Source organism: Strix uralensis, chromosome 3 (genome assembly GCF_047716275.1).
Source record: "Strix uralensis isolate ZFMK-TIS-50842 chromosome 3, bStrUra1, whole genome shotgun sequence".
Classification (NCBI taxonomy): domain Eukaryota; kingdom Metazoa; phylum Chordata; class Aves; order Strigiformes; family Strigidae; genus Strix; species Strix uralensis.
In genome coordinates this window covers 117,623,010-117,650,275 of record NC_133974.1, presented here as the reverse complement: position 1 = coordinate 117,650,275, position 27,266 = coordinate 117,623,010, and the positions used below count along the sequence as shown (strand labels likewise).

The following is a 27,266-nucleotide window of genomic DNA, read 5'->3' as shown; positions in this document are numbered from 1 at the left end:
ACGGAAGCGGCGCGGGGGGCGGGGGCGGGGCCGGGCCGCTGGGGGCCGGCGGGGCCGCCGCGAGGTGGCGCGCGCCTGCCGGCGGGGCTGAAGCGGCCGCCATGTTGGATTTAAAGGGGCTGCGCCGCTGAGGGGCGGGCGGTGCTGGGCTCCGTTCTCGCCCCGCCCTACTCCACCGCGACGGCCATCGAGACCCGCGCACCGAGCAGGTTGGCCCGGGGGGTTGCCGGGGTGGGGGTGGCGGTGACGCCTCGGGCCCGGTCGCTTCTCTCGCCGCCGCAGGCAGTGCGGCCGGTGTCCCTGCCCCGGGGCCCGACCGGCCCATCGGCCGCCGCCGCGCGGGGCCCCGTGGGTCCAGGCAGCCTCCCCGCACGGCCGCGGGGGACGCGGTCTCGGCCCGGCAGATGGCGGGAGGGGGCGTGGGGCCCGGGCAGCGCTGGCCGCTGCTGCGCGGTCTCCGGGGGCGGCGCCCGACCGCGGGCAGCGGGAGCGGAGCGAGGCCCCCACGGGGGAGCCCCAGTCGTAGGGCTGGGGCCGGTGTGGCTCGGGCGCCGCAGCGTGCGGGGAAAGCGGGAGTGAAGGGCAGCGCCCGGCCCGGGGCCGCCGTGCCTGGAGCCGGCGGGCCGTGCTAACGCTGCCTGCCGGGGTGCGCTCCCGCCCGCCGGCGAGGTCGGCGATAAGGGCGCTGGTTCTGAGGACTTTGGAGCCAGCGGGGTGGGACCCAGCCCCCGCCGGCACCAGGGCGAGCCCCGGGCTCGGGGAGCCCCGCCGGCCCCTGCCCTCCTCAGGCAGCACCGGGTCCCCGAGCCCCTGCCCTCTCAGTCTCCCTGCGGGCAGAGCCAGCTGCCTCGCTGCCTGTGCTCTTGCCCGTCACGCAGGGGCGGCTGGCAGAGGCCGGGAGCCCCCGGGGGAGGCGTGTATTTATGACAACGGTGGGACAGCCTGAAGTCCCAGTCATGGCTGTTTCCAGGGTGCTGTGGCACAGACTACGGGTTTCACTGCTCTATAATTAGCCTGTGTCTTTGCTGCCAGGAATGGCTTTCAGTGTAAGATAAATAATATGTGTTTGCACTCCTGCTGTGTAACTTGTGTGAATTTTTTTTAACTGTGTGTACCCCATAGCCAGCCAGGTTTGCCTCCAGAACTAGAGAATGGAAGGGAGAACAGTAAGATCCATTAGTGAAGGAGTGTGTGTTGTGAGATGAGGCAAGAGAGAGCCTGTGTGTCAACAAGGCTGGACTCCCTCTCCTGGGACATCTGAAGCCCTTCCCCCTCTGGGGCAACCTGTGGGGAGGGACAGGAATGCTGATGAAGCGCTGGCTGGGGCAGATGTAGGTAGTTGGGGCCAGCATGCCTCCAGAGGCTCATGAAACATTGTAGAGAGCACTGTGAAGATTGCGTGTTACTGTGGTTGGGATGGTTGTAGCAACAATCCACTAGCTATGTTGGCTGCTGTGATGCTGTGGCATTTGTCCTCTCTCTGTGTAAAGCATCTAGAGATTGAACAAATGCTTCCAGGCGGCGCCTGGCCCAGCTCTGCACTGCGCAGTGCTGAGCCAGTGGGACTTTGAGCGATCTTGTCCTGTACCTGGCCATTTTTGTGGGCACAGCGATAGTGATCGCAGAGCTGGAGGGTTCTCTGCAGCTCCACCTGCTTGGCTTTAGGGGCTGGGGTAGGGTCAAGCGGTGGGGACACAGGAGAGGGTGATACTAAACAGGATGTAAAACCTTTTGCCGCAAGATCGCGTGTAGGATGGAGCAGCTCTAGCCGGCTGTAGGGCAGGGGTGACTTTGGCCATCTGAGCGGGAGCCTGATGTGGTAGAGCCCCTTGGGCAGCTTGGGGGGCTCTGCTCTGCTTCTTGGTGCTCCCATCGGTCCCTGAGGAGGGAGCCCTGGGCTTGGCGTGGTGGCGGTTTCTGCGCTCCCAGGAGAGCATCTGACCGTTCTGTTTCTGGAGCCTGGCTGCATCTCCCTCCCCTCCCCCTGCTGCAGTGTGTGTGGTTGGCTGCCGAGCGCCTGGTGCCTGCGCTTCTGCTAGAACCGGAGGGCAGCGCAGCAGACGCCGTGGGAGCCGCGCATCGCCGCAGCCTGGGCTTCTCCGCGGCGCTGGGGCCTCCGGGAGTGCCAACCCTGGACAAGCCGCTACAGGCAGCCAGGTACCGCTCCTCTGCGGTGTGGGCTGGGGGAGGATTCCCATCCGGTGACTGAGCAAGGCAGGGTGCCCCGGCGGCCTGTAACAAAGGGCCACTTTGAAGGGCAGTTTTGGGCAGAGCTGATGATAACTTTTCTCCTTGGGAAGCTTAGTTAGCCAGGCGGGCACAGAATTTCTCTGTAGTGATACTGCGGAAGGACAAAGGGGTTTCTCGGGCTTGCTTGTCCCAAGGATACGCAGCGGGTGTGCCTCCTGCTGTCAGACAAAGCCGGAGAAACGATGACGGAGGCAGCGCCTAGCATACAGCAATGGCTCTCAAACTTCCAGAGCCACGTTTCCCCTCAAACCTTCCCCCCATTAATAAACTGCTTACTAAGCTGTTCCCAAGCGGAGGTGCACCCTACCAAAGATGGGGGGCAGGGGGGGGCAATTACTGGTAAGCTTCTGGAAGGGAGAGGATGTGGCTGGGAGGAGGTGTCTGAAGAAGGGCTGGGGGATGGCGTTGCCGCAGAATGCTCTGGCCAGGCAACCGGGAGAAATCTGCACAATGGTGGGAGGCAGCGGCACATTACCAGCAACCGCAGGCTTCTCTGTGTCTTGCAGAGCTGGCATCTGGCACGCTCTCGCGGCTCCATGCGAGGGGTCTCCTCTAGTGCCCTTGGTCTCCTGTCTCCCATGCCACCTTGGAGACGTGGAAAGCACCCACCCCTGCCTCTGCGTGAGGGGAAGGAGGGTGGTGCTCAGCACGCATCGGGTCAAAGATCTGGCCAGCTCAGACACAGGGTAAATAAACATGGCTGAGCTTTGCTGTAATTGGCAGAAGGAGCAGGAAGCGCGTGTTCTCTCATCTGCTGTTTTGGAGAAATGTCCAGGTAGGAACAACAGCATTAACCCCAAATACCAAAATGGCTCTCGGGGCACAAAAGACACATGGCAAGATTTTGACCTTGTCAGAGTTTCTGGACAAAGGCTTGATTTGCTAGCAAAGAGCCACGTAGCTCCTCAAAAAATTCCAGCTGGTTGGGGGACCCAGAGGTAAAACAGATCCTTTGCTTATTACACAGGTAGAGGCTTTGTCTCTGTGAATTTGGCTGCCTTGTTACAGTTTACAAGACCCATTTGCTCTGGAAATACTAGCTCAGATTTGCAGCCTGCAGTCAGCTGGTCTTTGCAGCTGCCTCAGGTACACCATGGAGGGAATGTGGGCACTCCAGAGCCCTTCAGGGTACACGAGAGTGGCCCCAGGGCACTTGCTGGTCCCAGCTGTGTCCTGGACATCTCCTGTACTCCTGAGGCACATCCAGTGCATAGCCCTCACATTAGACAGATGCCTGCAGAGGCTCTGTCTCCTGGGGATTATTCTGCCTGCTTTAATACTACTTCATGCTGTCAGGGCAAGGTAATGGCTCTCGCTCTTGTCTTTTATAGAGTGAGACTCCCAATCAGATTCTGAAGCTAGGAAGAGATGCTTGTCCTGGCTTCATTCCAGCTGCTTAGCTCTTGTCTTCCTAGCCTGGAAACAGGTTTTAATGGTGTTCCACTGTAGTCCCAGGCACAGCAGATTTGGTGAGCTGCAGCAGACATAAGCAAGAGTTTGAAAACAAGGTCTTATCAGCTGATCTGGAGGTGCTAGCACAAGCTTGCTGGTGGGGGTGGTGAAGACTGCTGTTCTGATTCCAGTGGCTCACTGAAAGGTTCATGTTTCCCTGGCCGGCTAGGGTTGTAAACAGCATGAGCTGCAATAAGGAGCAAAACGGCTTTCTGCTAATGGCACATGTTGGTGTTGTTTTGGGGTTTTCTTTTTTTGTCTGTTTCGTAGGTTTGGGGATTTTTTTTTTTTTTTAACTCTTGTTCCTTCTGATGACTGTTGTCTTTGATTGCTAGTGAATGAAAGGAGTAAGACCTTTCTGGTCTTAAAAGGAGCTGATACAAAGCCAATCAGACCATTTACCCTGTCTTCCTCAGAGCACATATGCTTATTGGAATTGGGTCATGCTTTGGTAACACAGGAATTGCTTGCTCTGGTCAGTCACAGCAAACCCTAGTAGCTTTTGACTTGCCATTTTCAGCTGTGGGCTAGAAAGTGAGAGGGGGATGGGAAGCTCTCAAGTCCTTTCTCTAGCGATATGAACATGAGTCACTGTGGCCAAGTCCTTGTAAAGCCAGCTTACCACTGCGCTGCCCTAGGTTTCAGGAAGGTTATGCTATGGTGCATTTTCTGTTAGAGATTGTAGGCGGTGGGGAGCTGAAGCTTCTGGGACAGAGAGGAGTGTTTAGTGCTGAAGGGAAAGAGCGTGAAGGGAACCCCCGGTCTCCTTGATGGAGAGCCCTTCCACTTGAGCTTCAAACCTAGCTCTGTAGCCCTAGTTAAAAGCCCCTGGGGCTCTTGCAGCCTGCTGGTTAGCACAGACTTTCCCATCACAGGCCTACTGGTATCTAGAAAAACCCCTGGAGCTTCACACTCAGCTAGAGCTGGAGTGTGTCAGCTGCTGCTGAAAGAAGCCTTGATCCCTGTCCAGGGGATAGGGAGGGATGGGCTGTTTCCAACAGCACTGTCAACTTGTACTGAGTTACACATTACTGTAGAGCTTGGGGAAGCTGGTTGAGTGAAGCCTTTCTGGGCTTGAAGATCGGCTTTAAAACCAAGAGAGGGGGTGCCTGGATGCTGAGGAGAGTCCTGTATTTTGGGCATGGGAGAATGTGGGTGGGATAGCTCCTCGCCTCCACTCCCTGCTCTGCTGCTGGAGGGGGATTACATTCCCTCTCTTGCTCTGGGACAGAGGGAGCCTGACCCCATGGGACCCTGCTGAAAGGAGGCATTTGCTGCATTCCCTTCCTCTGGGCGTAGGGTCAGTTTCTAGTGCTGTGCTGCCTGGCCCCTTTTGTCCTGAAGTGGTGTTCAGCAAAGGAAAATGTAGTAAGGAGTTTATCTAAGGAATTCAGATGAGGAATTTTTTTTTCTTTTTTTTTTTTCCTCCCACATGAGGACAGTTAAGCCATGGGACAGGGGTCTGAAAAGCTTGTGAAATTCCGTTTTGGGAGATACTCAACCCTTGACTAGACACAGATACCTGATCAGATACCTGCTTTGAGTGAGGGGATGTACCAGAGACATCTAGGCATCTCTTCCAAGTAATACAACAGTCGGACTCTTTTAATAGAGAGGAAGTTGCAACACAGTAGTCTCTCTATGGTACTTGAAGCCATCTCTGTGTTGATTTGACTCTCTAGACTGTCTGCAGTGCAAGAAAGGTCCAGGCTGGAGTCTGGGGTTGGGAAAGAACTTAGAGAAGAAGATGGGGCTCTAGGTGCCCCCTTTTTTGGCAGTAGGGTGGAAAAACACATGAGCCAGAGACAAATGGTGGCAGAGGACCTCATGAACATCAGAATTTGAGTGACTTCTTTTGGCTTTGGAATTGCAGCTCAGAGACATGCTGTGTATGAACTCCGGAGGTGCTGACCCCTGACTGATCTCCCTTTTGTGTGTTCTTAGTGGCTCTAAGGGAGCAGGAGTACCAGGCATTTCTGGCAGTGGTTACAAGCTTCACAGAGCACCATTTCTGCTCTGTGCCTCACGTGAACCTCAGCAGGCATGTATCCCAGGATGGAGCCATATACTGCAATTATTCTACCAGTTTTTACTTTTAGGAGTCCAGCATTTGCCCTCTAATTTCTGGCTCTTATTCATGTTGCAGTTCTTAGTGTTACCCTGAAGCTGACTGCACACCCATCTGTTCCTTCATTTGCAAAACATCCTTCTTTTGACTTTGTTTCTAAAGCCTTAACGTGTGTGCGCAGCTGCTCTTAGCTCTGAAGTTCTTAGGCACCATACAGAGCTGATTATATTTCTTGTTTTACCCATATTGAAGTGGCTCTGGAAATGCTGAGTGTCAGATGTGCAGCTCAGGAGCACCACTTCGTCCTTTTTCTGTGGCTCTGTTGCGGATGGCCTGGGGTGGTGACCCTCAGCACAGTGGCTCTTTTGGCAGTGGTGTGTCAGTGTGCAAGGTGCCTGGCAGTGTCAAAGTGTCCTGGCTGCGCAGTGGAACTCTCAGAGGCTCTGCACAGCTGACTATAGTCTCCTACAGTCTCTGTTTGCTTTCTGACACTATCAAAATAAGGAGAAAACTTGTGCTCATGATACAGCCTCTGCGATGGTTGCAATCTTGGCACTCTGTCTGCTTTTTACTGCTTTTGTTTTATTTTTCAGCATCCAAGGTATTAGGTCTAGGTTTTCTTGCAAAACCTAGTGGTGGAGACTCAGCTGTATATTGGCGATCTCACTTCTATCTTCGTTGGAGGTCAACCAGTCTTTCCAGAGACCCTTTATTCTGTTGTTTAACAGTAATGAGTTGGCAGAGGTCCAGACGAGAAAAAACCCTGCCTGCTTTTATCAAGTTGGTTTGCTTCCCAAATGTATAGCCTTGCTGTTTCTCCAGGTAGCAAAAGCATGTCTCACAGTATGAGACTGGGATAATTATTGTGAGAATAAGACTTGAAGCCCCGTGTTTCCATTTCTAAATGCTACCATTGCTATATATCTCCCAAATGTGGTCACTCATTCTCGCTATGGGTCAGACTTACTCTTTTCCACAGGAAGTTTTTCCAGAACCCAGCTGTTTTTCTGCACCTACCATATCCTTAGATCACCTTCTCCTACAGAATAGTTTGCTGCTAAAAGTTTGTGCCCGCTTCTATACAGAAAGTGCTGGCAGGCCATCTGCAGTTTGAAGGAAGTGGCAATTATCGTCTTGACAGTATCATTTGTGCAAGTTGTGATGGTACCCTTTGTCTCTCATATACTTGGTCCAGGGACGTGCGGGGAGACAGTGAACTGAATTTGTTGAGGCATATGTAGACCTGAAGTCTCTGTCCTATTGTAGTTGACTCCTGATTTCTCAGGTGCTTTTTTTTTCCCCCTCTCTGTAGCCTTCTAGCATTAGGCATCATAAGCTAAGCTTCAAGATTCACTTGGACCCATTTAGTCTGGCATCCTTTTTTCTGTTATGGCAGCTGCTGTGGATTTGAGATAGAAGCAGTGAAGCTTCCAGCTCTTTCCTCTTAAAGCTCCTGCATGTGGGAGCAGTTTTCAGAGGCAGAAAAGTGGGCTGCTGAAATAGCTGATGCTCAATGATTTCCTGGTTATGCACTTGAATACAGGAGGAAGGTTTCTGCCAGGCAGGATGTGCTAGCTGATGGATACCCAGCTGGTTGCTGCAACTGCCACAAAGCTCAGTGCACGCGTGTTCCCTCCCTGTCTTCCTGCAGCACTCCTCCAAATGTGAGCAGGGGAGGGGAGATCAGATGGGTGTTGCCAGAAATCCAGGCTATTCTAGCAGTTCACTGCAAATAGGGAAGACATGCCAACTAGAGCAGAAACATGCTGATGGAGACCTGGGACGTGACACCTGCAGAGCTGTGAGGAATGCAGCAGGATAAACTAGGAGCTGGGCACTCCAGCTCCTGAGGAACTCATTGGAAAAGCATTCTTTCTTTCTGTTCCAGTCTGAACCTCTCCCTGCCAAAGGCAAATGACAGTGTCTCCCCTCCTCTCTGCAGGAACCTCAAAGTGTGTTTTCTGCCTGGATAAAGGACACTCAGTGCCCTTTGCTGAATGTGTGGGAATAGGAAGAGTGCTTATACAGCAGCCTCAGCCTGCCTGACCTTGGTGTCAGTTGCCATAGAGCATGTTTCGGCTCTAGAGGGCTGGGCACTGAGTGTAGACCCGCCAGCACTGGAGAGAGCTAGAAATAAGGCTCTGTAGGGAAGAATTGTCACTTTGGAGGGATAAGTCAGCTCCCACCAGTGCTTGTTGGGATTTTTTGCTGTGCAGGGGGTAGCAGCCTTTAAGTGACTTCTTCTGCAGTCTTCTCTTTGTTTTCTTGTTGGTAGTTGGAAGTGAACAGCCCATGCACTGTTTTCAGGTTTTGTACGCTGTATCCAGCCTGGACAATCCTCTGTCCACCCTTTAACACTGGAAGCATGTCAGTACCTAGCAGGGCTGTGCTGCTAGGATGTCATTCTAGGGGATGTGTAGTGGTGTTTGCACAGCCAGTGAGAGAAGAGAAGCTTGTATTAGTATGTCTTGAGGATCTAAGAATGTAGTTGCAGGGTAGAATGAGTCTGAAGTGCTGTGGGTCAGGATGTTTTGATGATTTTTTCACTCTCAATCTGAAAGCTTTACAGTTCTAAAAAACAAGTTGATCATGGGGACTCTGAAATGCTTGAAGCTTTTTCTGCTGGAAGGGCTGAAGAAAGACAGGTTGTTGCTGTAGTAGGGGCACTGAGTGTGGTTTAACACTTAGCTCACCGATTTCTCAGTTGAGGAGTAGTTCTGTGCACAGTGGAATTAATGAGGCTGATTTTCTATGGATCTGGGTCTTGTCTGACTGTTATCTAGCAAGGTGCAAGCTCTGGTGGCTTTTTATCATGATTTGGAACATGTTCCTCTTCCCAATGCATTTGTATTGTACTTTTTAAAGCTGGCAGTGGGATCTCTGTATGGATATAAGTGATGCTTCCATTAAAACTGTCAGCATTTCACAGCTGACCCAGTACATAGAGGGACAGATGAAGAGGCACTTGTGCTGCGCAGCTGCGTTAGCCTTAGAGCAGAGCTCTAGTTTTGTTGTAAGCTGGGTATAAGACTGCTCCTGGGGATCTCCTTGTGTCCCAAACATTGCCTATGCTCCATAGGACTCACACTTCCTGATTTCCCTGTTTCTGAGTCTGGGACTGTTTCCTTATGAGCTGAAACCAGTGACAAGGCCATTTCACCCTTTAGCAGTTGTTACCTTGGCTTCTGTGGAAGCAGGTAAGTGCCTGCTGAGCCTTCCTGGGAGGCTGTCTGGACCCTTTTCAGAGCAAGACAACAGTTCTTTGCCAGATGTGGCAGCACTAGTGTCCTTTGGGCTGCCAGCCTCTTCCTCTGGAGCTGGGAATCGTTGCACATCTCTTCCTGAATTGTGCTCACCTGCAGAAGTCTGCCTTAGGCAGGGCTTCCCTTGTTGCTTCGATCATTCCCCCAGAGGTGTTATAAAGGTGGCAAAAAGAGTAACGAGGGGAATTATGGACCGGAATGCTGAGCTGCCAGTTCCTGGAGAATCAGTTTGGAAGACAAGGGTATGAGTGGCAGCCAACTCTCAACAGACTTACTCTTTTCTTCAAAACAGTAGTCTGTGCTCTCTATCTTGATCTTAGTGAGGATTTTCATGCCTTTCTTATCATATGGTCTTCTCTAAAGCAAACTGGGAAATGTCACAGTCCAGATGAGACTTTTCAGTGTAAAATGCACAATGTGCAGGGTAACTGCATGCAGAGTATGGCAGCTACTTAACAGTATCCTTCACTTTTGGGTATGGCTCAGGGTTGGTGCAGATGCTGGATCATGAAGTGAATGTGAAGTCAGCATTGTGACTCTGGGGTAGGTGGGGGAGGACTCAGCTCTTGCTCAAAGGTATGAACAGGAACCCAGCCTTCAAGAGACATGAAGTGTACCTGCCCTGCCGAGGTTCAGTAATGCCTCCCCTGTGTGTCGAGAGTTTGCTGCGCTTCCTGAGGGGTGGATGTGTGTCACTGGAACAGAAACCAAAGAGGAGTGGAGAGGAGAGCTCAGGCATATAAAGCAACTCAAGGAACTTTTGTAAGAGTGAGGCTAAAGAGGAGGGAATGGGTAGCTATAATGAGATGTGTGTACTTGCAGCAACTGCCCCAGCACTGTTTGCCATCTTTGCTTTCAGTGCTGCAGTGAGGAAGAAACTGGACCCATCTATTGCTCAGGGCCCACTCCTGGGCAGGGATAGTGGTAGGTGAGCTGGGAGATTGCCCTGAGTCCCCCTGGGCAGAGCACACAGCTGGGAGGAGAGGAGCCCTGCCAAGAAGAGAAGCTGTCTCTCTGTTCCTGTATCTGTGGCAGCATTTCTGCTCGCTCAGTAAACCAGGCACAAGGCTGCTGCTGAACAAAGAGCTCAAACCACGCAGAGGTGGGTCCTGCAGGAGGACAAAGACAAATGTGTCGGCAGCTCTTCCCCCACCTTCTCCTGCTTGGTGCCTGGGCAGTGTGCCAGCTTCCTGCCAGCAGGGCCCTGGGTGCTCCGGTGGGGGTGCCTCCTGCCAGCTGTGGGCAGCAGGGAGGTGCTGCCTGTGCAGGGCATTGCAGCGGGCTGCCTTCAGCCCTGCAGGAGGCTGGCCTTGGAGTGACCCGTAAGGAGGTGGCTGGTGGCTTTCCTGCCCTTGCTGAGTAACGTGAAGAGACTGCTGGGGTGGCCCAGCTGGGGAAGGGGAGGCTGAGGGAGGGTTAGATGAGCAAGTCGTGGAGCAGCCAGGGTACTGTCAACCTGCTATAAGAGGTCTTGCCTTGCTTCTTACGACTCTCGCCCTCTGGCCTGCTGTGTGTTTCCCTAGCTCCTGGATTTTCTATGCAGGGATCTTGCAGCCACACTAACATTGTGGGTTGTAGCGCTTGGTGTCCCTGTGCAAAGGCAGTAACTTTGTACTCTCCTGTTGTATATGTGGGGGGAAGGGGTGCAGAGTCCTTATGCCATCCTGAGGAGTCCTTGGGCTGGCAGCAGGGCAAAAGAAGCTGTAGAAGCTGTTAGTGTTTCAAGCTGACACCCACACGAGGGTTACACTAGTGTAACTGTAGCAGTTGGTGTATATAAGCTTTCCCACACAGGCATGATTCAGTTCATGCTGGTGGTGTTCCGTTCCTTATCAACACAATGGCCGTTCTGTGCCAGGGCTAGGATTGTCAGGGTGTACTCTTCTGGTCAGGGAATTTTTTGTTTGGCCCAGTAAGGCCACTGATGCCTCCCTGTCTGAGAGATGCTCTTCCAGGAGATCTTTCCATTGAGGAAGAAGAAAGCTTTGAGCTGGCATCCCTCCACTTTCTGTTCCCTTTCTTCTGCAGTCGGAAGAGGTGTTGAGCTCTGAGAGCCTCCTTGCATCAGTGGTCTATGGGCAGGAGGTGTATGCATTGCAACCCCAGCTGCCAACTACAAATCTCTGCTCTTAAATGGAAGCTAAATCAGCTTTCCTTGCTGTGGGAGTATGGTGGTGTTGGAGGTCAGCACTGATTCTAGCCTTTTTGTCTCCTGTCCACGTGTGCTACCTGCACTGGTTGTCAGCGCTCTGTGCCACAAAAGCGGAGACATGTGCCCTGACAGCTGCCTGCTGCCGAAGGGAGTGGAAGGGCTTAGAGTAGGCAACCAGTTGAATGCTGTCTCTGGCTTCTTGAAGAAGGCTGTGACACTTGTTGTGGCTCTCTGAAACAGCACTGAGGCACTCAGGTTTTGTCTTTCTCTCTGTCTAGGACTGCAGGAGCAGGACTATGTCCACCATGGTATACCCAAGGGAGGAGAAACTGGACAAGCTGAGCCAAGAGGAGATAATTTCCAACACCAAGCTGGTGATGCAAGGGCTGGAGGCACTCAAGAATGAACACAACTCCATCCTACACAGCTTGCTGGAGACCATCAAGTGCCTGAAGAAGGATGAAGAAGCCAATCTTGTGCATGAGAAATCCAACCTGCTCCGCAAGTCAGTGGAAATGATTGAACTGGGTCTTGGAGAAGCTCAGGTGAGAGTGGTGGGTGACCCCCTAGGTGTTACCCAGGAGTGACAGGGGAAGGCAGGCATGTGGCCATTCCCTGTAAGCTGCAAGGGCAGCAGGGGGCTGAACGTAGAAGGCCAGTGTGATGCTGAGGGTGGGCTCTAAGCATGCATGTGAGGGAGATACAGAATTGTGGTAGTTACTGACTGGAACTCTTGACAAGGTGATGATGGCATTGTCCAACCATCTGAATGCTGTGGAGTCAGAGAAGCAGAAACTGCGTGCTCAGGTGCGGAGACTGTGCCAGGAGAACCAGTGGCTGCGTGACGAGCTTGCCAACACCCAGCAGAAGCTGCAGCGCAGTGAGCAAACCGTGGCTCAGCTAGAGGAGGAGAAGAAACACCTTGAGTTCATGAACCAGCTGAAGAAGTATGATGAGGATGTCTCACCTTCGGTATGCCCTAGTCAAGCAGCCACCTTTGGGGATGGGGGAGGTTGGACCAGCAGGATTGCCTAGGTGTGATAGCATTGCCTTGGATTTTGCCTCTTCCTAGGTACTGTGCACAGCAATGCCTGTGACTAAAGGGAGCCTGCATGGGGCAGAGTATCTGGGAGAATGTGGAGTAGCATGCCAGGATGCACTGGACAAATTTGGCTTTATTACTTTGAGGCAGGGGAGAGGGGGAAGATGGTGGCAAAGACAACAGGGGAAGCTGAGGGTGTTGGTGGGCTGCAGCAGGGAGGAGAGTTTGGTAGCTGACTCAGCCCAGGGTGCTGCTGACTCTTCTGAGAACCACCAGTGTTGTGATTCCCATCCTCTCAGGAGGAGAAGGAGGGTGACTCTGCCAAGGACTCTCTGGATGATCTGTTCCCGAATGAGGAGGAGGAGCATGGTCCTGGATGTAAGTGTTTGCTCATGCGTGGTTGCTGGCTGTATCTGTTCAAGCGTGCTGTGCCAACTGTGCCCCTGTTTATTCCTCTGTGCCTGCAGTGCCCCACCAGCACAGCAGTGCCGTGGCAGCTGCCCAGCAGGGAGGCTATGAGATTCCTGCACGCTTGCGCACCCTCCACAACCTTGTCATCCAGTATGCCTCACAAGGACGCTATGAGGTGGCTGTGCCGCTCTGCAAGCAGGCACTGGAGGACCTGGAGAAGACATCAGGCCACGATCACCCTGATGTGGCCACCATGCTCAACATCCTGGCGCTAGTGTACAGGTGAGCATGGTGGGCAGGGCAGGACTGGGCCAGGAGAGCTTTTGGCCTCTCCCATTTACCAGGAGAGCACATTCTGGTGACAGGGAGCTCCCCCAGCTTCCAGTGCCTTTCAAAAAGGTTTTGGCACGGGAGAGGTATTTGGACTGCCAGACTCCCTGATAAAACTAGGGACTGGCTAAGATAGGGAGGAATGGAGAAACGAAAGGGCTGTGAGAGCTGGATCTGTGTGGAAGGAGGGCTGTTGTTTGCAGTTCTGCTTGCTATGGGCTGTGATGTCCAAATCCTGAATAACTGGTTGATTTTGCACTGCAGGGATCAAAATAAATACAAAGAGGCAGCACACCTCTTGAATGATGCTCTCTCCATCCGTGAGAAGACTCTGGGCAAAGACCACCCAGCGGTGAGTGTCTCCCTCCTTTCAGTTACTTCCCTTGACCTGTAGGTGCTGCTGGGGCTAGAATGGTGCCCTTATGGTGTGTCTGCAGCCAGACTACCAAGGACAGCACTGTGCTCCGTGATATGAGGGGTGCTGTTCACATGGTGTGGGGCTCTGTTTTACTGCTTCAGTATTTCCTGCTGTCTTGTTCAGTATGGCCTGTCAGGAGTTAGCTTCTTCAGGATCCTGCAGTGCAGGCAGGGTAGCCTTCTGCCTCTGGACGTCCTTCTCTTCAGAATCAGCTGTATTGCAGGCATGAAGGAAATAAGACAGTCACTGTTACTGCTGCTTGCACCCCTTGTTTGGTCCCAGTGGATTCTGCTTTGTTTCATGGAGAAGCTTATGCCTCTGCAGGTGGCAGCAACTTTGAACAATCTGGCTGTTCTCTACGGCAAGAGAGGGAAGTACAAAGAAGCAGAGCCACTGTGTAAGCGAGCCCTGGAGATCCGTGAGAAGGTAATGGTCTCCCATGTTCTCCATCCTTCCAGCTCTCCCTAAGGGTTTTCCCCCATTACCTCACTGCACCTGTGACATCCAGGACCTACCTAGACTCTTCAGCTGCTGATTCTACCACCACCCTTTCCTGTCTCTCCAGTGTTTTCAGCCTTAGAGGGGCTTCCCAGGAGGTGGAAGCGGAAATCTTTCCTCTTTACCTCCCTAGTCCTTGGCTCTTGTCTGACTTGGGCATGTACTCGAGGTACTACAGTGCCTACTAACTCCAGGAGTCCACTGCAAAAAGTGTTGACTTTTTGTGGCTTCTCTTCTTTTGTTTACCCAGGTCCTAGGCAAAGACCATCCTGATGTGGCCAAGCAGCTGAACAATCTAGCCCTGCTGTGCCAGAACCAGGGCAAGTATGATGAGGTGGAGTACTATTACTGCCGGGCCCTGGAGATCTATGAGAGCTGCCTGGGTCCTGATGACCCCAACGTGGCCAAGACCAAGAACAACCTGGTGAGACCCTGGGGAGAGGCCCTGTGGGAATGGGGAGTGGTGCCGTGGAAAAGGTTAGCATTGCCTGGTGCTTCGGAGATGTGGAAGGATAGCTGCAAGAGGGGGACAGAGTTAATCTGTGTTGCCCAGTGGGGCTGGAGCTGTTTTCTTGGTTGCAGGCCTCCTGTTACCTGAAGCAAGGCAAATACAAAGATGCAGAGGTGCTGTATAAGGAGATCCTTACCCGTGCTCACGTGAAGGAGTTTGGCTCTGTGGATGGTTTGTACAGCAGAAACTGTTGGGGCTGGGGAAGGGTGAGCAGTTTGGTGTCCTGGCTCTCAGCCTAGGCTTGGCTGGTACTGGTATCCCCCTGGCAGGGGGATGAGATGCCTTGCAGGGCCCCTGCTTTGCGCAGCCCTTGAGACACTGCCATTCTAGCGTGTTATGCTGCTCAACCTCTTCTCTCAGAAGGGGTCTTGGAGAGCTCTGGCTGTCAGTCTTTACTGGGTTGGGAGTAGTTGGCTAAAAAGGGGAATAGCAAGTGGCACAATCGTTCCCAGGCATAGGCTGAAGTTTCTCCTGTACACCTGGCACAGGTATTCTACCGTGGGAGGGCTTGTTCCTTCCTTCCCCTGTCCCACCCTTGCAATGTTGGTGGCCTTTCTTGTGGCCCTGGCCTAGGGACCAGGGGAATCTGGAAGCCTTGTCACTTACCTCTGGTGAGCTTCTGGCTCTGGAGACAAAGTGCGGGACTGTGCAGGAGGTAGAGCCCCGCCCCAGTGGAAGTGGCAGAGCAACAAGGCGAGGTGGTGAGTGGAGCTGTCTTGCATTCTTCCCCACGCAGATGAGCATAAGCCAATCTGGATGCACGCGGAGGAGAGGGAGGAGATGAGCAAGGTGAGTCTGAGCTGGTGGTGCTGCCTGTTGATAGTAGCAAGAGCCCAGGGAGGGGAAGGAAATCTAGGGGTTTTGATCCTCTCTTATCACAGCCAGACCTTCCTTCCTGCAGTCTGAAGAACTGCTGTGGCCACTGATGAAGGCCAGGAGGGGTCTGGAGAGTGGGGAGGGAGTGTGGCAGCTCCTTGGGGAAGGGAGGGAAGGCCCGTCAGAGCGCTTGATGCTTTTCCTGGGGCAGGAGGGATTGTTCAGCATCTTGACCGCGGCTGCATGCTCTCTCTTTTTGATTTAGTGATCCCTCTAGGGCACACATATGATGGAAGATGGTGGATGGCAAAGGGTTGTGCTGCAGGGCCTTGGCACTCTGTTGCAAAGAGCTGCTAGTACCCAGAGCACAACCTGCTTCTGAAGCAGCCCTAAGGCTGCATGAGGAAAAATGGAGGTCAAGAAGAAACTGCTGCCATCACCCTGCTTAAGAAATGGAGCCAAACCTCCTGAAAAAGATCTCTGCACAGGGCAGGCCCTAGTTGTTCTATGTCCTAGCTGGCCTGTGAAAGAGGATAGACATGGGTTGTGCTTGCCTTGGACTAGGCTGAGAGGCAAAGAAGCTGTTGCTCCTCTTGCCCAGGCCCTGCTCTGTGCAAGAGCACAGATAAATGCAGCAGAATCATGTGTCTGCTTTTCCCCAAGCCTAAGACGTCACCTGCTTTTTGGCAGGTGGGTGAAGCAGAAGAATGAAGGACTCTGGTCTAGTCCTCTAGCTGCGGTGGGAGCAGACACCGTCTCTTTCCTTTTCCTTTGCCCTCAGAGCAGGCCCCATCCCTACATGGGCTCAGACAGCAGGCTGGCAGGCTTGGTTTAGTGACTTACCAGTCCCATCCTGAGAGTCCTAAGAGCAGGGCAGTAGCAGCTGCCTCCCACCAGCATGCTGTGTCTTCCCATTGACCCGTGCTGTGCAGTCCCCAGTGCAGGGCAGCACTCAGCTCTGCCTTGCACCGCTCTGATTGCTGTCCTACGGATGCTCTGCTGCAAAGAAATTACACTTGCTGTAGCACCATCCTATACAGGAGAAATCAAAGTTGGAGTAGAGACCAGGCTCCCCTTGCACCCTCTGGGATTGAGACACTTTTTTGGAGAATTAAGGGGTCAAAAGTAGACAGTTGTAGTGTTGAGCTATGCTCCAGATAATGCAAACTTCGCTACAGGGCAAGAGAACAGGCTCAGGGACCTACAGTTGGAGTGAGATTCACTTTACAGCCTGGGGCAAGGGCTGAGCCTCTTTCCCTGCCCCTGGGGCTCCTGTCCCCAGGGCAGCTGTGCCCATGCCCCATGGCACGGCATAGTTGACATGGCCTTCCTGGCTAGGCAGTGGTAACCACAGACTACTCATGCTGCTCGCCCAGGGGCTAGGTCTGCTGCGCTCTCCTTTGTGCTGTGTTTCCACATTTCTTATTAAAAAGCATCAAACACTTCCTGCAGAGCTTCACTTCTTTTTTTTTTCTTTCCCCTCGGCTCTCAGTGACAGCAGGGGGAGGCCAGCTTGTGCCAGCAGCGGGGCACAGCTGGCAGCCCTGACCTTTGAGGCTTCTTCTGCCCCAGGGGATTTGACACCTTTCCCCTTGGGTTCTGCCACCCTCTTAGGGCTGCCTCTATGCAAGCTTCAGAGGTGTTTTGACTCCTGAGCCCTCCTGTCCCTGGGACCTATCCAGGCTGTGTAGGCTCTGACGCAAGGAAACTCACATGTGCCCATGGCTCAGAGAGACTCCAGCATGTGGGGTAAAGATCTGAGAAGTGCTGTGGAACTGAATAAGAAAAATGGTCCCTGTGAAGACAGTTTCTTCTGGGCTAGAGCCCTTGCCAGAGGGAAACTCCTGTTGTGGAGCAGTGGCCCCTGCACCTGCTTGGTGAGAGCAGCCCTGCTGTGCTTGGGGCTGAGCTGGGTGCTTCCTGCCCAGCCCCTGTGTCCTGTGGGTGCAGAGCCAGGGGCAGAGCACACCCCCAAGTACTTGCCATGCACCAGGGTGCACAGTGTGTGGACAGGCAGCCCTGCTCCTGCAGCAGCGGGGATTCCTTCATGCAGGTGCCACTGCCCCTACTGATCCAGGGCAATGCTGGCTAGCAGCTAGTGCTCTGCAGAGTGGGTTGTCCTGGCCCTAAGTCTTTCTCCTTGAGCATCAAGCTCTGCCTCCTCTCCTGTTGCTCTGGTCAGCAGCTTCTCTGCTCCTGGCTGTCGCAGGGCTAGCCAACCAGCTTTGGGGTACAAAGGCTGGGCATGGAGAGGAGACAGATAGCTGGACTGAGCTGCTGTGGGACTGGACTGACCTTGCAGGCAGAAGGCTTGCATGTGGCTGGCTGATTCCTTTGCTGGCTATGGCTGAGGGGTTTAGTGCCCATGCTGCCTGGCATGCCCATGGGGGTTTTTGTTGGAGGTTTTTGTCTCCCTCTTGCATGCTGGGGCAGTGGCGTTGGTGTCATGTCCTCCAGAGCACTGTGAAGATGGACTGTGTTGTCCCTGCTCCCTTTAGTACCGTGGAAGGGGGCTCCTTGCTGGGGTAGGGATATCACTTCTACTTGTGGCCCAAATGTGTTGCAGCAAATGGGCTTTCGGTTTTCCCTCCAGGAACCTGCTGGGATTTGTGACTGCATTTGCACATTGTGTTTCCAAAGGCTGGGCTGGTGCAGGGGTGCAGCCTGGGGCCTGACCCTGGGACCCAGTAGGAGAGCGCAGGCCAGAGAATGGCAGTAGGCATGGGGCTAACAGCTCTCATCTCTCCTCACCCTGTAGAGCAAGCACAGAGACAGTGCTCCCTACGCTGAGTATGGTGGCTGGTACAAGGCCTGTAAGGTTAGCAGGTAAGTGGTGGTTTGTGGGCAGCTGTGGGTTCCGGAGTGGGTGGCCCCAGGGCTCTGCTCATCCTCCATCTGTTACTGCAGCCCGACTGTGAACACCACTCTGAGGAACCTGGGTGCGCTGTACCGACGCCAGGGCAAGCTAGAGGCAGCTGAGACCTTGGAGGAGTGTGCAGTTCGCTCTCGGCGGCAGGTAACCCCAGAGGGACCTTCCCTGGTGGAGGGGGCATTGTGGGGCTCGGGATGGCAGATCATGCCACAGCATTTGGCTTGGGGTGTGGTGAGGGACTCTTCTGGGCCTTGCAGCATCTGATATCCTCAGTTTATATTCCCATGACACCAGAGCACCTTGGTGGTTGGAGTTGTATTTGTGTGTACATGTGTGGAGTTCTGAATGTGCATGTGTGCGTGGATGGAGCAGATGTCAGCGTGTGTACCTGTGGGGAGGAAGGTGCTCTGAGTGCAGAAATACTGCACCTGGGTTAGGGCAGGTTACTGGGCTTTGTCAGCTACTGAAGAGAGATCTGCACTCACTGGGATGTTTTCTTCACGCTAATTTTTTGTCCAGGGTACACATTAGGGATTTCTTAGAGTACCTCTCACCCTAAGCTCCTCTCAATCCTCAAATAATAAAGCAGGAGCTGTACAAAGACTGAAGGACAGCGGAAGCCTTCACACACCAAAATGTTAAGAAAAAAAGCTGTCAGCTTTGGGGTAGCAAAGCCCTTGTCCCCCAGGGTGGTTTATGGCTTGCCGGGGGTCTCACTGATCTGGGAACCCCAACAGGGACTGCTAAGTGCAGGATGTCATTTGGCTCCATCCTTCGTGTGCTGGAGAATTTTGACTGTGATGGGGCAATGGCCAAGAGAGGGGATGGGACTAAGCACAGTGATGGCACAGCAGATCGCTAGAGGGAAAGAACGCAGAAGGGCAACACATGGTGCTTCCTTATCCCTTTCTACTTGCAGGGCATTGACCCGATCAACCAGACGAAGGTGGTGGAGATCCTGAAGGAGGGTGATGGTACAGAGAGACGTCGGAGCCTGGGGGGCAGCGTCAAGTACGAGAATGCCACAGACGGTAGCGAGGAAGTGAGTATGGGCGTGGAATGGAGCGGGGTAAGTACAAGACACCATCAAGAATGGCCTCAGCCGGCTGCCAGAGGGAAGGGACAACCTGGCTCAGGGCTGTCCCCGCGTGGCCTGTCGTGGCATCCTTGTCTGCCTCCATTTGTTCCCTGCACACTTCCTTCCCCTCTTTCTTGGTATGAGCCAGCCAGCCCGCAAAGGTGCGTGTCTGGGCCTGGCTTCTGGTGTACAGGCCAGATATCCCCAACTGGGGGCTCCTGCTTCCAGGGGGCTGCCAGGCTCTCACAGTGCACAGCATGAGCTGGTCCTGGTCTGCCCTTAATCTTAGCCTTGCAACCTTATTAACATATCTCCCTGCTGCTCCCCTCTTGAGGCCCTGGCTGAGAGCATCAGCCCTATCTCAGGCCCACACAGCCTCTGTGAGCAACTTGGCTGGCTGTCCTGCACTGCGCCACAGGCGATGCTGAGCCTGGGGAGGGTGTGTATGTGCCTGGTGTGTCTGTGACTGAGTGGACTGCAGGGCACAGGAATAGTCTGCAGCCAGCATCTTTGCTGTCCCCCTCTCCTGGTCTCATTTCCTCTGTGGGCTCTGGCCAAGCAGAGGTGGTAAAAGGCAGGTCTTTGTGGGATGCCAGGCCAGACTGACCAGTGGCAAAGAGGTGGCAAAAGAGGCTGGTGTTAGCTGAAACACAGCCAGGGTGACCTGAACCTGTCTAGGCTTGCTCTGAGACTGAGGGGCACTTTGGTCACTAGCACTGAGTTTAGAGAAAGGTAGCAGTCCAGGTCTGGGACAGGTGCCTTTTGTCTCCTGCAAGGAGGAGGATGGAGAAGAGGTGGCAAGTGGGCATGGTGCTGGTGGGTGCTTGGCTCAAGGGCTGCTAGAGCTCTTAACGCTTACTACGCCTCCTGCAAACTCTAGTTGGGAGCATAGTGTAGCTGGGTACCCAGGGGTTTTTGCAGCCTGGCACAGGTGATAGACTGAGCACTCCGAGTCCTTCGCGCTCACTTCCCAACTACTGTCACTAACCCTTCTCCACCTGGCTCAGCTCTATCCCCACCTGCATGAGCTCCCTTCCTTCCTCTTCTGTGTTGCCATGACAGCCCCTCAACACCCAAGCCTGAAGCCTGCTGGCTCTCTTGATTGTGGATTGTACCCAGGAGATGGCTGGAGGGGACCTTGGGGAGCAGAGCTTCGAGGGGACCTGGCAGCTCTGTCAGATGCAGGGCTGTCCTCTGTCCCAGCTCTGTCCCATCAGGAGTGAAGAGGGTCCTAGCCCTGGCAAGGCACCAACCTTGGGCCCTTGCACTCCCCGTTAGTTGAGGGGCTAGCAAACACAGAGGGATAGCTGCAGGTTTGGATTAGGATCACCTGGTCCCTGTCCTGGCCAGTGTCTCTCTACAGTTCCTCCTGGCTGTGGGTGTTGGGTGATTGCTTTGCATTGGTGATGGTCTGGGAGACCTTTCTGACAGTCTCTGAGCTGATCATCCCAAGGCTAGCAGGCAATACCACCCTGTGACCCAGCCAAGGGGGATAGTCCCTGTTTGTATGACCCTTCCCCAGAGGGCTTGGCAGGGCTTCCCTGGCCCAGCCAGCTGTAGATAGAGGGTTCGAGGGCTTGCCCAGCACCCTGGGGGACACAGCTGCTGCCACATGATGCTCAGTGCCTTTTCCAGCATGCTGCATGCATAGCCAGCCTCCTCTCCCAGCCAGCAGCCCTGCACTGGGCTGCAGCTCCCCCAGAAAGAAGACTGAGGCAGCTCCCACCGCTCCTGTCTGTTATGGCCAGTTGTTCCCTGTGCTGGTCTAGAGACCTCGGATGTCACCCCTTAGCTGTCAGCTGCTGTAGGCAGGGCCATGAGAGCCCCCAGGGTGCCAGCAACCTCTGTGCCCTGCTGCCAAGGGCAGCTCTGGAAGCACCCCAGGGCCTGGACCAGCTACTTGCGGCCCAGGTAATTGGGCTGGGAGATCCAGGGTCTGGGCTGTGAGAGCAGGGATGGCACTAGCTCAGTGGTGCTGAGCCTTTGGCAGGCACCCCATGCCCAAGACCCAGGAGCAGGGAGCCCTCGGAGCAGGAAGCCCAGGCTGTTACTCCCTGAGCTAGATGTTCCTGCTAGCCTGCTAGAGCATGCTGGCAAAGATGTGAGTCTGTTGTTTCAGCCTCACAAGACTCCCTCCCTGCCCAGACATGGTCCGTTGTCTCTGCATGCAGCCTGGGCCCTGCCCCACCTGCTCCCTGGGTGACCTACAACCTCACGGCCTTGTAAATTGTGTCTTTCTCCTCTCTGTGCACTAGGCTTAAATGCCTCCCGAGACTCCCTCTTTCCCCTCCACCGCAATCACCTGGATGTTTGTGTTGTATCTTCCGACTTTTCCTCCACACCATCCCTCCTTCCTCGGCAAGAACTCCACGCCAGTCCCCCAACCCTCCCGGCGCGCGAGGGCACCGCGACGCCTGCAGAGGAGTGCCTGGCCACGTGGCCCAGCTCCAGTCCCATGGCCAGCAAAAGCAGGAAGAATCTGCGAGGAGCTGCCTGCTCCCCCAGGCCAGGGTGATGGGCCACCGTCCCCTTGCGTGCCCCCACCCCCAGCCTGCCCTTGCACATCCCTGGGGACCAGGCCTGCGGGGGATTGTCTTCACTCCAGGCGTGCCGACTCCACTGTCATTAGACATCCTTCAACCCTCGTAGCTTGTTCCCTCCATCTCTGCAGAGGCCAGGATGGAGGCACGAAGATGGGGCTGTTCTGGGACAGAGAGGCCTGGCCTTGGCAAGGCTGCTGTGTGTCCAGTTCCTTTCTTCCCTGTAGGCTTAGCTGATGTTAGTGCCCTGTAGCAAACCTGCGCTGGCCACCAGTGAGCTGGGCTCTCCCTGCAGCACAGGGCAGTCCTTGCCTTGCTGTCTTCCTCCCTGCTGAGCTCTGCAACCCAGGGGCAGCATGTGGGTCTCTCTGCAGGGGCACAGGAGTGTAGGGCTGGCCCATAGCTAAGGTACATCCAAGATGAGGTGAGGGGGTGACAGCCAAGGGCCATGCATGGAACAGGGACATGCCAGGATAAGTATAAGTTGCAACCTCCTGACCTGATGGTGTAGCCAAGTTCCTCACCTAATGGCATTAAGGGATGAATCGGCTCCCCATTGCTCCAGGGTCCCTAGGTGTGGCTGCTGGCAGAGGGAGAGGCTGTGGTGAAGCTGTTTGTTGTTCCTTGGAGGCAGAGAGAAGGGTAGGAGGAAAACAGAACTTTTCTGTAAGGGACCAGACCCCAGGCCATTAGAAGTGGCTAAGATGGGGAACGGGCTGTTTTGGAGCAGAATGGTTGAGAGAAAAAGGAGGTGCAAAGAAGGATACGAGGAAAGGAAGAGCTGGGGCTTGAGTGCTCTGAGCATGTGGGGGCAGATGGAATGGCTGGAGGGAGGTTTCCGCAGGAGAAGGGGCCAGGTTGCTCATGAAGGAGGGCAGTTCTTGAACACAGGACCTGGCTTGCCAGGCATGGTCCCTGTAGTCTTGCTGTCTGGCTGTCCCTAGCCAAGTGGGTGGGAAATCTGTAACCCTGTTACGGCTAGGAAGACAGTGCTGACCCTTGCCGTGTGTGGGGGTGGCTCAGTGCCTCTGATGGGACTCCAGGCCTGCACAGGGTCTGGTCCTGTCGGTCGCTACTGGGAAAAGGGACGTTTTCCATGGCCAGACTGCCACTGCCTTGAGCCTCACACCCTTGGGTGCACACCCTCATCCCACCTCCTATAGGAAGTAAACCTCCCTGGCCCTTTATTCCCTTATTCCCTACCTGGGAATAAAGCTGGGGAGGCTGCAGCCAGCAGGGTAGAGCCCGGAGGCCAGTGCAGGATACCCCCTTATTTATTTAGGTAGATAGTTTGTCTTATGCTAGTCACCTGGCAGGTTGTGCTTGTGTCTGTCTGGGCCTGGCTTTCCCGTGGTGATACAGTGGCCTTGGGGCACGTGCATGCTGCTCTCCTGGGAGCTTGTGCTTGCTGAAAGGACCATGGGGTATTGGAGCCCAGGGCAGAGTGCTCTAGGGCTGCACCTTCCTTGCCTCTCTCTCCCAGTGCTGCTCCATGCTCCTGGAGAGTGTTGAGTCCCCAGTGCAGGGTGCGTTCAGGCCTCAGTGCCACCTGCCCCTGTGCTTTGCCATGTCCTGGACCTGGTGCTGTAACAACCATACCTCTGATTAAAGGTAGACAGACCCGAACCGCTGCCCTGTGCTTCTTTCCACGCTCTGTAGGCCAGCGTCGGTCAGCCCTGGGGTGGTGGGTGCAAATGCTGCTGGAGCAGGTGTGGGGGTGCTTGGTGTCTGTGTGTGTGCGGGGGGATGTGCTGCCTCCAGGGCACCTCTCCTAGGCTGAGCATTGGAGATGAGGGACCCAACTGCACTGAGCCTTTTCCTAACCTCCAAACTGGGGTTGCTACTAACCCCAGCTCTGTAGCCATGTGTGGCAGGGCTGCCCTGGGGCATCTGAGCTTGGGCCTTCCCCAACAGGTGTTTCCATTAGCCAGAGAAATATCTCGTTGTGCCCACCAGTGCTGAGCTGCAACGTGCCGCCAGATCACGCCCGAGTCCTCTGCCTCCATGCAGCAGGCAGGGTGGGAGCATGCAGCAGAGAGCAGCTCAGTGGGGGAGCTGCTGCTTTTTCTTTGAGTGCTCTCATCCTGGTGGGTGCAATGGGGTGGGGGCTTTGCAGTAAACCAAGCCCCATAAATGTTCTGGGTTAAAAATAACCCTGCAGAAAAGGAAGTGGAGAGAGAAGGGAGGCTATTTTTAACCCAGCATGCAGCAGCGTTTGATTCTGGTGTTGGTCTGCAGTCAGTCTGCATCACTGGAGCTGGGGAAATGTGGCTCCATCCTCCAGCTCTGACCCCAGAGCATACTTCCTGGCCAGATCCTGCTGTCCTTGTACCACGGTCCTACTCCCCTGCCCCAGCTGTGTTTCCTTCTCCACCCCTGGCTTGTGTGCCCTGGCAAAAGTGCAGCACCCTGCAAGGGAGGGTGGTGACCCAATGCAAGTCTGGTGGGGAGGCAAAAGACACCCTACCCCTGTCTTTGCTAGTGCCATATGCTGATGGCTAGCTCCTCCAAAACCTGCCCATGACTCCTGATGCAGGAGGTGAATTGTTTACCTTGCTAATACATTTGATGCTCTCTGCGTTCCTGGTGAGTGGGTCCCCTGAAGCGACAGCAGGTGACTTCCAGTTTGGAAATCTCTCATCCTGATGAGAAAGCAAAGAGTTTCAATGCACTTGGTTTGTCCAAGAAGGGGCGAGATGAATACCAGGAGAAAGGTTTGCTGGTAGGAAAAGTCCTGTTCAGCTGTTGGAGAGGGGTCTAGGGCTGGATCAGCTTTGGGTAATTGTAGTGGGGAAGTGTTGGAAAAGCCTTCCCCAGGGCTACAACCCATAGCAGTCAGCACAAGGGGGTGACTGACAGAGACCCTGCTTACCTGCAGAGCTGCACGGACAGTCCTGGAGCAACCGCTGCTGCTAGCCTGGGCTACGTTGGTCATTTGGAGTGGAACAAAGGGGCTCCCACACATGCTTGTGAGGAGCAAAGGGCTTCTGCGGTCACCTTATCTGTTTGTTCTGCCCTGATGTGTCAGGGGCCATTGGGATCAGGAGCAGGGAGGACTGCTGTTATCAGGCTGTGAGAGCAAAAGTAACTCCACATCAGCGGTGGTGCCACAACCTTGTGTAATAAGCATGCCTGGCCGCAGGGGAAGAGCTTGGTGCCATGATGGCACAGTGGCATGAGGTGGTGTCATGCTGGCAGCCTGTGCCTTGCACATGGAGCTGAACACAGGCGATGGAGAGTGCCTTTCTGAGTACTGGGAATTTTGGGGGGTATGTGGGAGGAAATAGGCTGGGGAACAAGATTTAGGGCTGGTTTTGGTCTTTGGAAAAAGCAGGCTGCTGTAAAGAAACCCCTGCAAAGTGTCACCCCGGGGCAGCTAGTGGGGCCAGGCACGGCTGAAGCTGGGGGACCGAGAAAAGTGGTGCCTGCGTGGCAACACAGTGTTGGTGCAGCCAAGTGAGTGCATCCCAAATGGAGCTGCCCGAATTGCTCAGCAGGCTCAAAGCTAATTGTCTTGGGGGTGTTAGAGGTGGGACATGGACATGTGTGCCTGTGGACTGGTCTTGTCTGACATGCGTGAGCCTGCAGGCCTGGCATACGTAGGACCAGGATGTGTGTCAGGACGAGTGCTGGATGGAGAGGAGGAATAGCAATGACATGGTGAGGAAGGGCAAGGGGAGGGGGAGGATAGTCTCCAGCCAGCAGCAAATGAGGAGGGAGTCCTTGAAATGAATATCCTGGCTCCTGTCAGGATTTGGTGCTTCCCTGGCCACTGGGACCTCCATGGTAGCTGCTGCGTGAACTGTTGCAGATGGTGGAGCTATGCCATGTTTGGGCAGGGCTGTGGGGATGCCACTGCCACTTGTGCTGGTGGCCTGGTGCAGGTCAACAGCCTGGCTGGGTGTTGGGCTTGCACCGGGCAGGAGGGAGGATTGGTCTGGGTGAGCCAGGCCATGGTGGGGAGAGTCCCCAGCTCATCATGTCCCGTGGAGAACCAGGGCGAGAGGGAGCCCATGTAGTGAGCAGTAAGCCTGCTCTGGGCTAGGGCTAAATCGTAGTGCAAGTGGGCAAGACAGTTTTTAGGGCCAAGCCCAGTTCCTGGTCTGCAACGTGTCAGAGCCTGATTGGTGCCACTCAGCCATCGCCCCGGCTTGTGTCTCTGTGTCCAGGATGGCAGTGGCACCCTCCAGCGCAGCAGCTCCCTGGGGAAAATCCGGGATGTGATACGGAGGAGCAGTGAGATGTTGGTCAAGAAACTGCAGGGCAATGGTCCCCTGGAGCCCAGGAACACCAGGTGGGTACCAGGGCCGTGAGGGCCAGGCTGGGTACAGAGCCAGGTGGGGGCCCTACCACCTTGGGGTTTCGGGGTCTGGCCAAGTGCAACGAGATCACACCTGCTCTCCTCTGCTTTCTTGTAGCATGAAACGAGCTGCATCATTAAATTACCTGCACAAGTCTAGTGATGCTTCATTTGAGGTAAGCACTGGCTAGGCAGCAGGGCTGGTGCGGGAATGGGCACTGGGGTGGGGGCTCTGTGGCTGCACCTGGCTCTGGGGGCAGTGGCCAGCAACAGAAGTGGTGAGGGGCACAGTGGGCCACACATGTGGTGCCCGAGACTGCATCGGAGGTGTTCGTCCATGCAGAGGTACTCTGCAGTGCTGGAGCTACTTTCCTAAGGGGTGGTCTGGGCTGGTGCCCCCACTGTACCCCCTGGGTCTCTTCTGAGATCATAGCTCCAAATCTGAAGGTGTTGTCTCCAATTAACCACCACTCTGCTCAGCAAACCAGCCACAGAATGGGAGCGGGGAGGGCAGAGGTGGCACCTAACGTGGCTGGTAATGTCGGGGGGGGGAGTCCTGGCTTGTAGGGTGTGGGAGGTGGGCTGGCAGCTCTGGGGTGTGCGTGTGGATTGCAGGTACTGGTCCTCACGAGTCTTTTCCAGGGCACCCAGGGCCTCCGTGCGGAGAGCAGAGGCCTCAGCGCCAGCAGCATGGACCTGTCCTCCCACAGCTCCCTGCTCTCCTCCAATTGACCCCCCCACCCCCCCACAGGTGCCCCCCCGCATCTCGCCGCTCTGCCGCCGGCGCACCACCGCTTGGCGCCACGCAGGGCAGCGCCCGGCACCCTCCCCACCCCAACTGCTCTGTTTCCCCCACCACTGGCTCTTGTGCCGCTCTGCCCGGGGGGGTGGGGGGCTCGCGGGCACCGGGAGGCCCTAGCTAGTTCGGGAATCGCAGCCCGCACGCATGCTCCTCTGCTGCGCACCCAGGGCCGGCAGCTTCGGTGGCGGCACGCTCGGCCCCAGCCGCACACGCTAGCCAGGTAGAAATGCCAGCCGGGAGGGAGGGAGGGAGAGAGGGAGGGAGGGAGGGAGGAAGCCTCGTAGGCCGGGGCGGGGGGCTGCACCCCCTTCGCCGGGGCAGCGGCAGGAGTGCCCCGGGCCTGCCGCAGGCCGCATGCCCCAGCTGGGGCGCAGGCGGGGGGCGGCCGTGGCTGATGAGCCCCAGCTGGCTGATCGCTGTACTTTATTTTATTAAATAAAACCGACCCTAGAAGCGACCGCGG

The 27,266-nt window shown here is 55.1% G+C and overlaps 1 protein-coding gene across 7 annotated transcripts; it reads left to right on the top strand.

The window, feature by feature from the left end:
• Nucleotides 1-68: 68 nt before the first annotated feature.
• KLC4 (kinesin light chain 4) lies at nt 69-27,260 on the top strand. Of its 7 annotated transcripts, XM_074864102.1 has the most exons (18): nt 78-209; nt 1,994-2,157; nt 9,893-10,135; nt 11,464-11,730; nt 11,927-12,157; nt 12,527-12,605; nt 12,695-12,920; nt 13,233-13,320; nt 13,711-13,812; nt 14,135-14,308; nt 14,467-14,566; nt 15,132-15,184; nt 17,970-18,037; nt 18,119-18,227; nt 19,003-19,152; nt 25,871-25,995; nt 26,120-26,177; nt 26,644-27,260. In XM_074864102.1, the coding sequence occupies exons 4-18, from the start codon at nt 11,482-11,484 to the stop codon at nt 26,731-26,733; spliced, it is 1,902 nt and encodes a 633-aa protein (XP_074720203.1). In that variant the 5' UTR covers nt 78-209; nt 1,994-2,157; nt 9,893-10,135; nt 11,464-11,481; the 3' UTR covers nt 26,734-27,260. The 7 variants fall into 7 exon arrangements, with proteins under 7 accessions (XP_074720206.1, XP_074720201.1, XP_074720208.1 ...); XM_074864103.1 differs by lacking the exon at nt 1,994-2,157; XM_074864101.1 differs by lacking the exon at nt 9,893-10,135.
• Nucleotides 27,261-27,266: the final 6 nt, after the last annotated feature.

Excerpts from the sequence above, each read along its gene's own strand:
- KLC4 (XM_074864100.1), top strand. The coding sequence starts at position 11,482 with ATGTCCACCATGGTATACCCAAGGGAGGAGAAACTGGACAAGCTGAGC. Across the intron at positions 12,158-12,526 it reads ATGAGGATGTCTCACCTTCG|GAGGAGAAGGAGGGTGACTC; the intron begins GTATGCCCTAGT and ends CCATCCTCTCAG. Across the intron at positions 13,813-14,134 it reads CCCTGGAGATCCGTGAGAAG|GTCCTAGGCAAAGACCATCC; the intron begins GTAATGGTCTCC and ends TTGTTTACCCAG.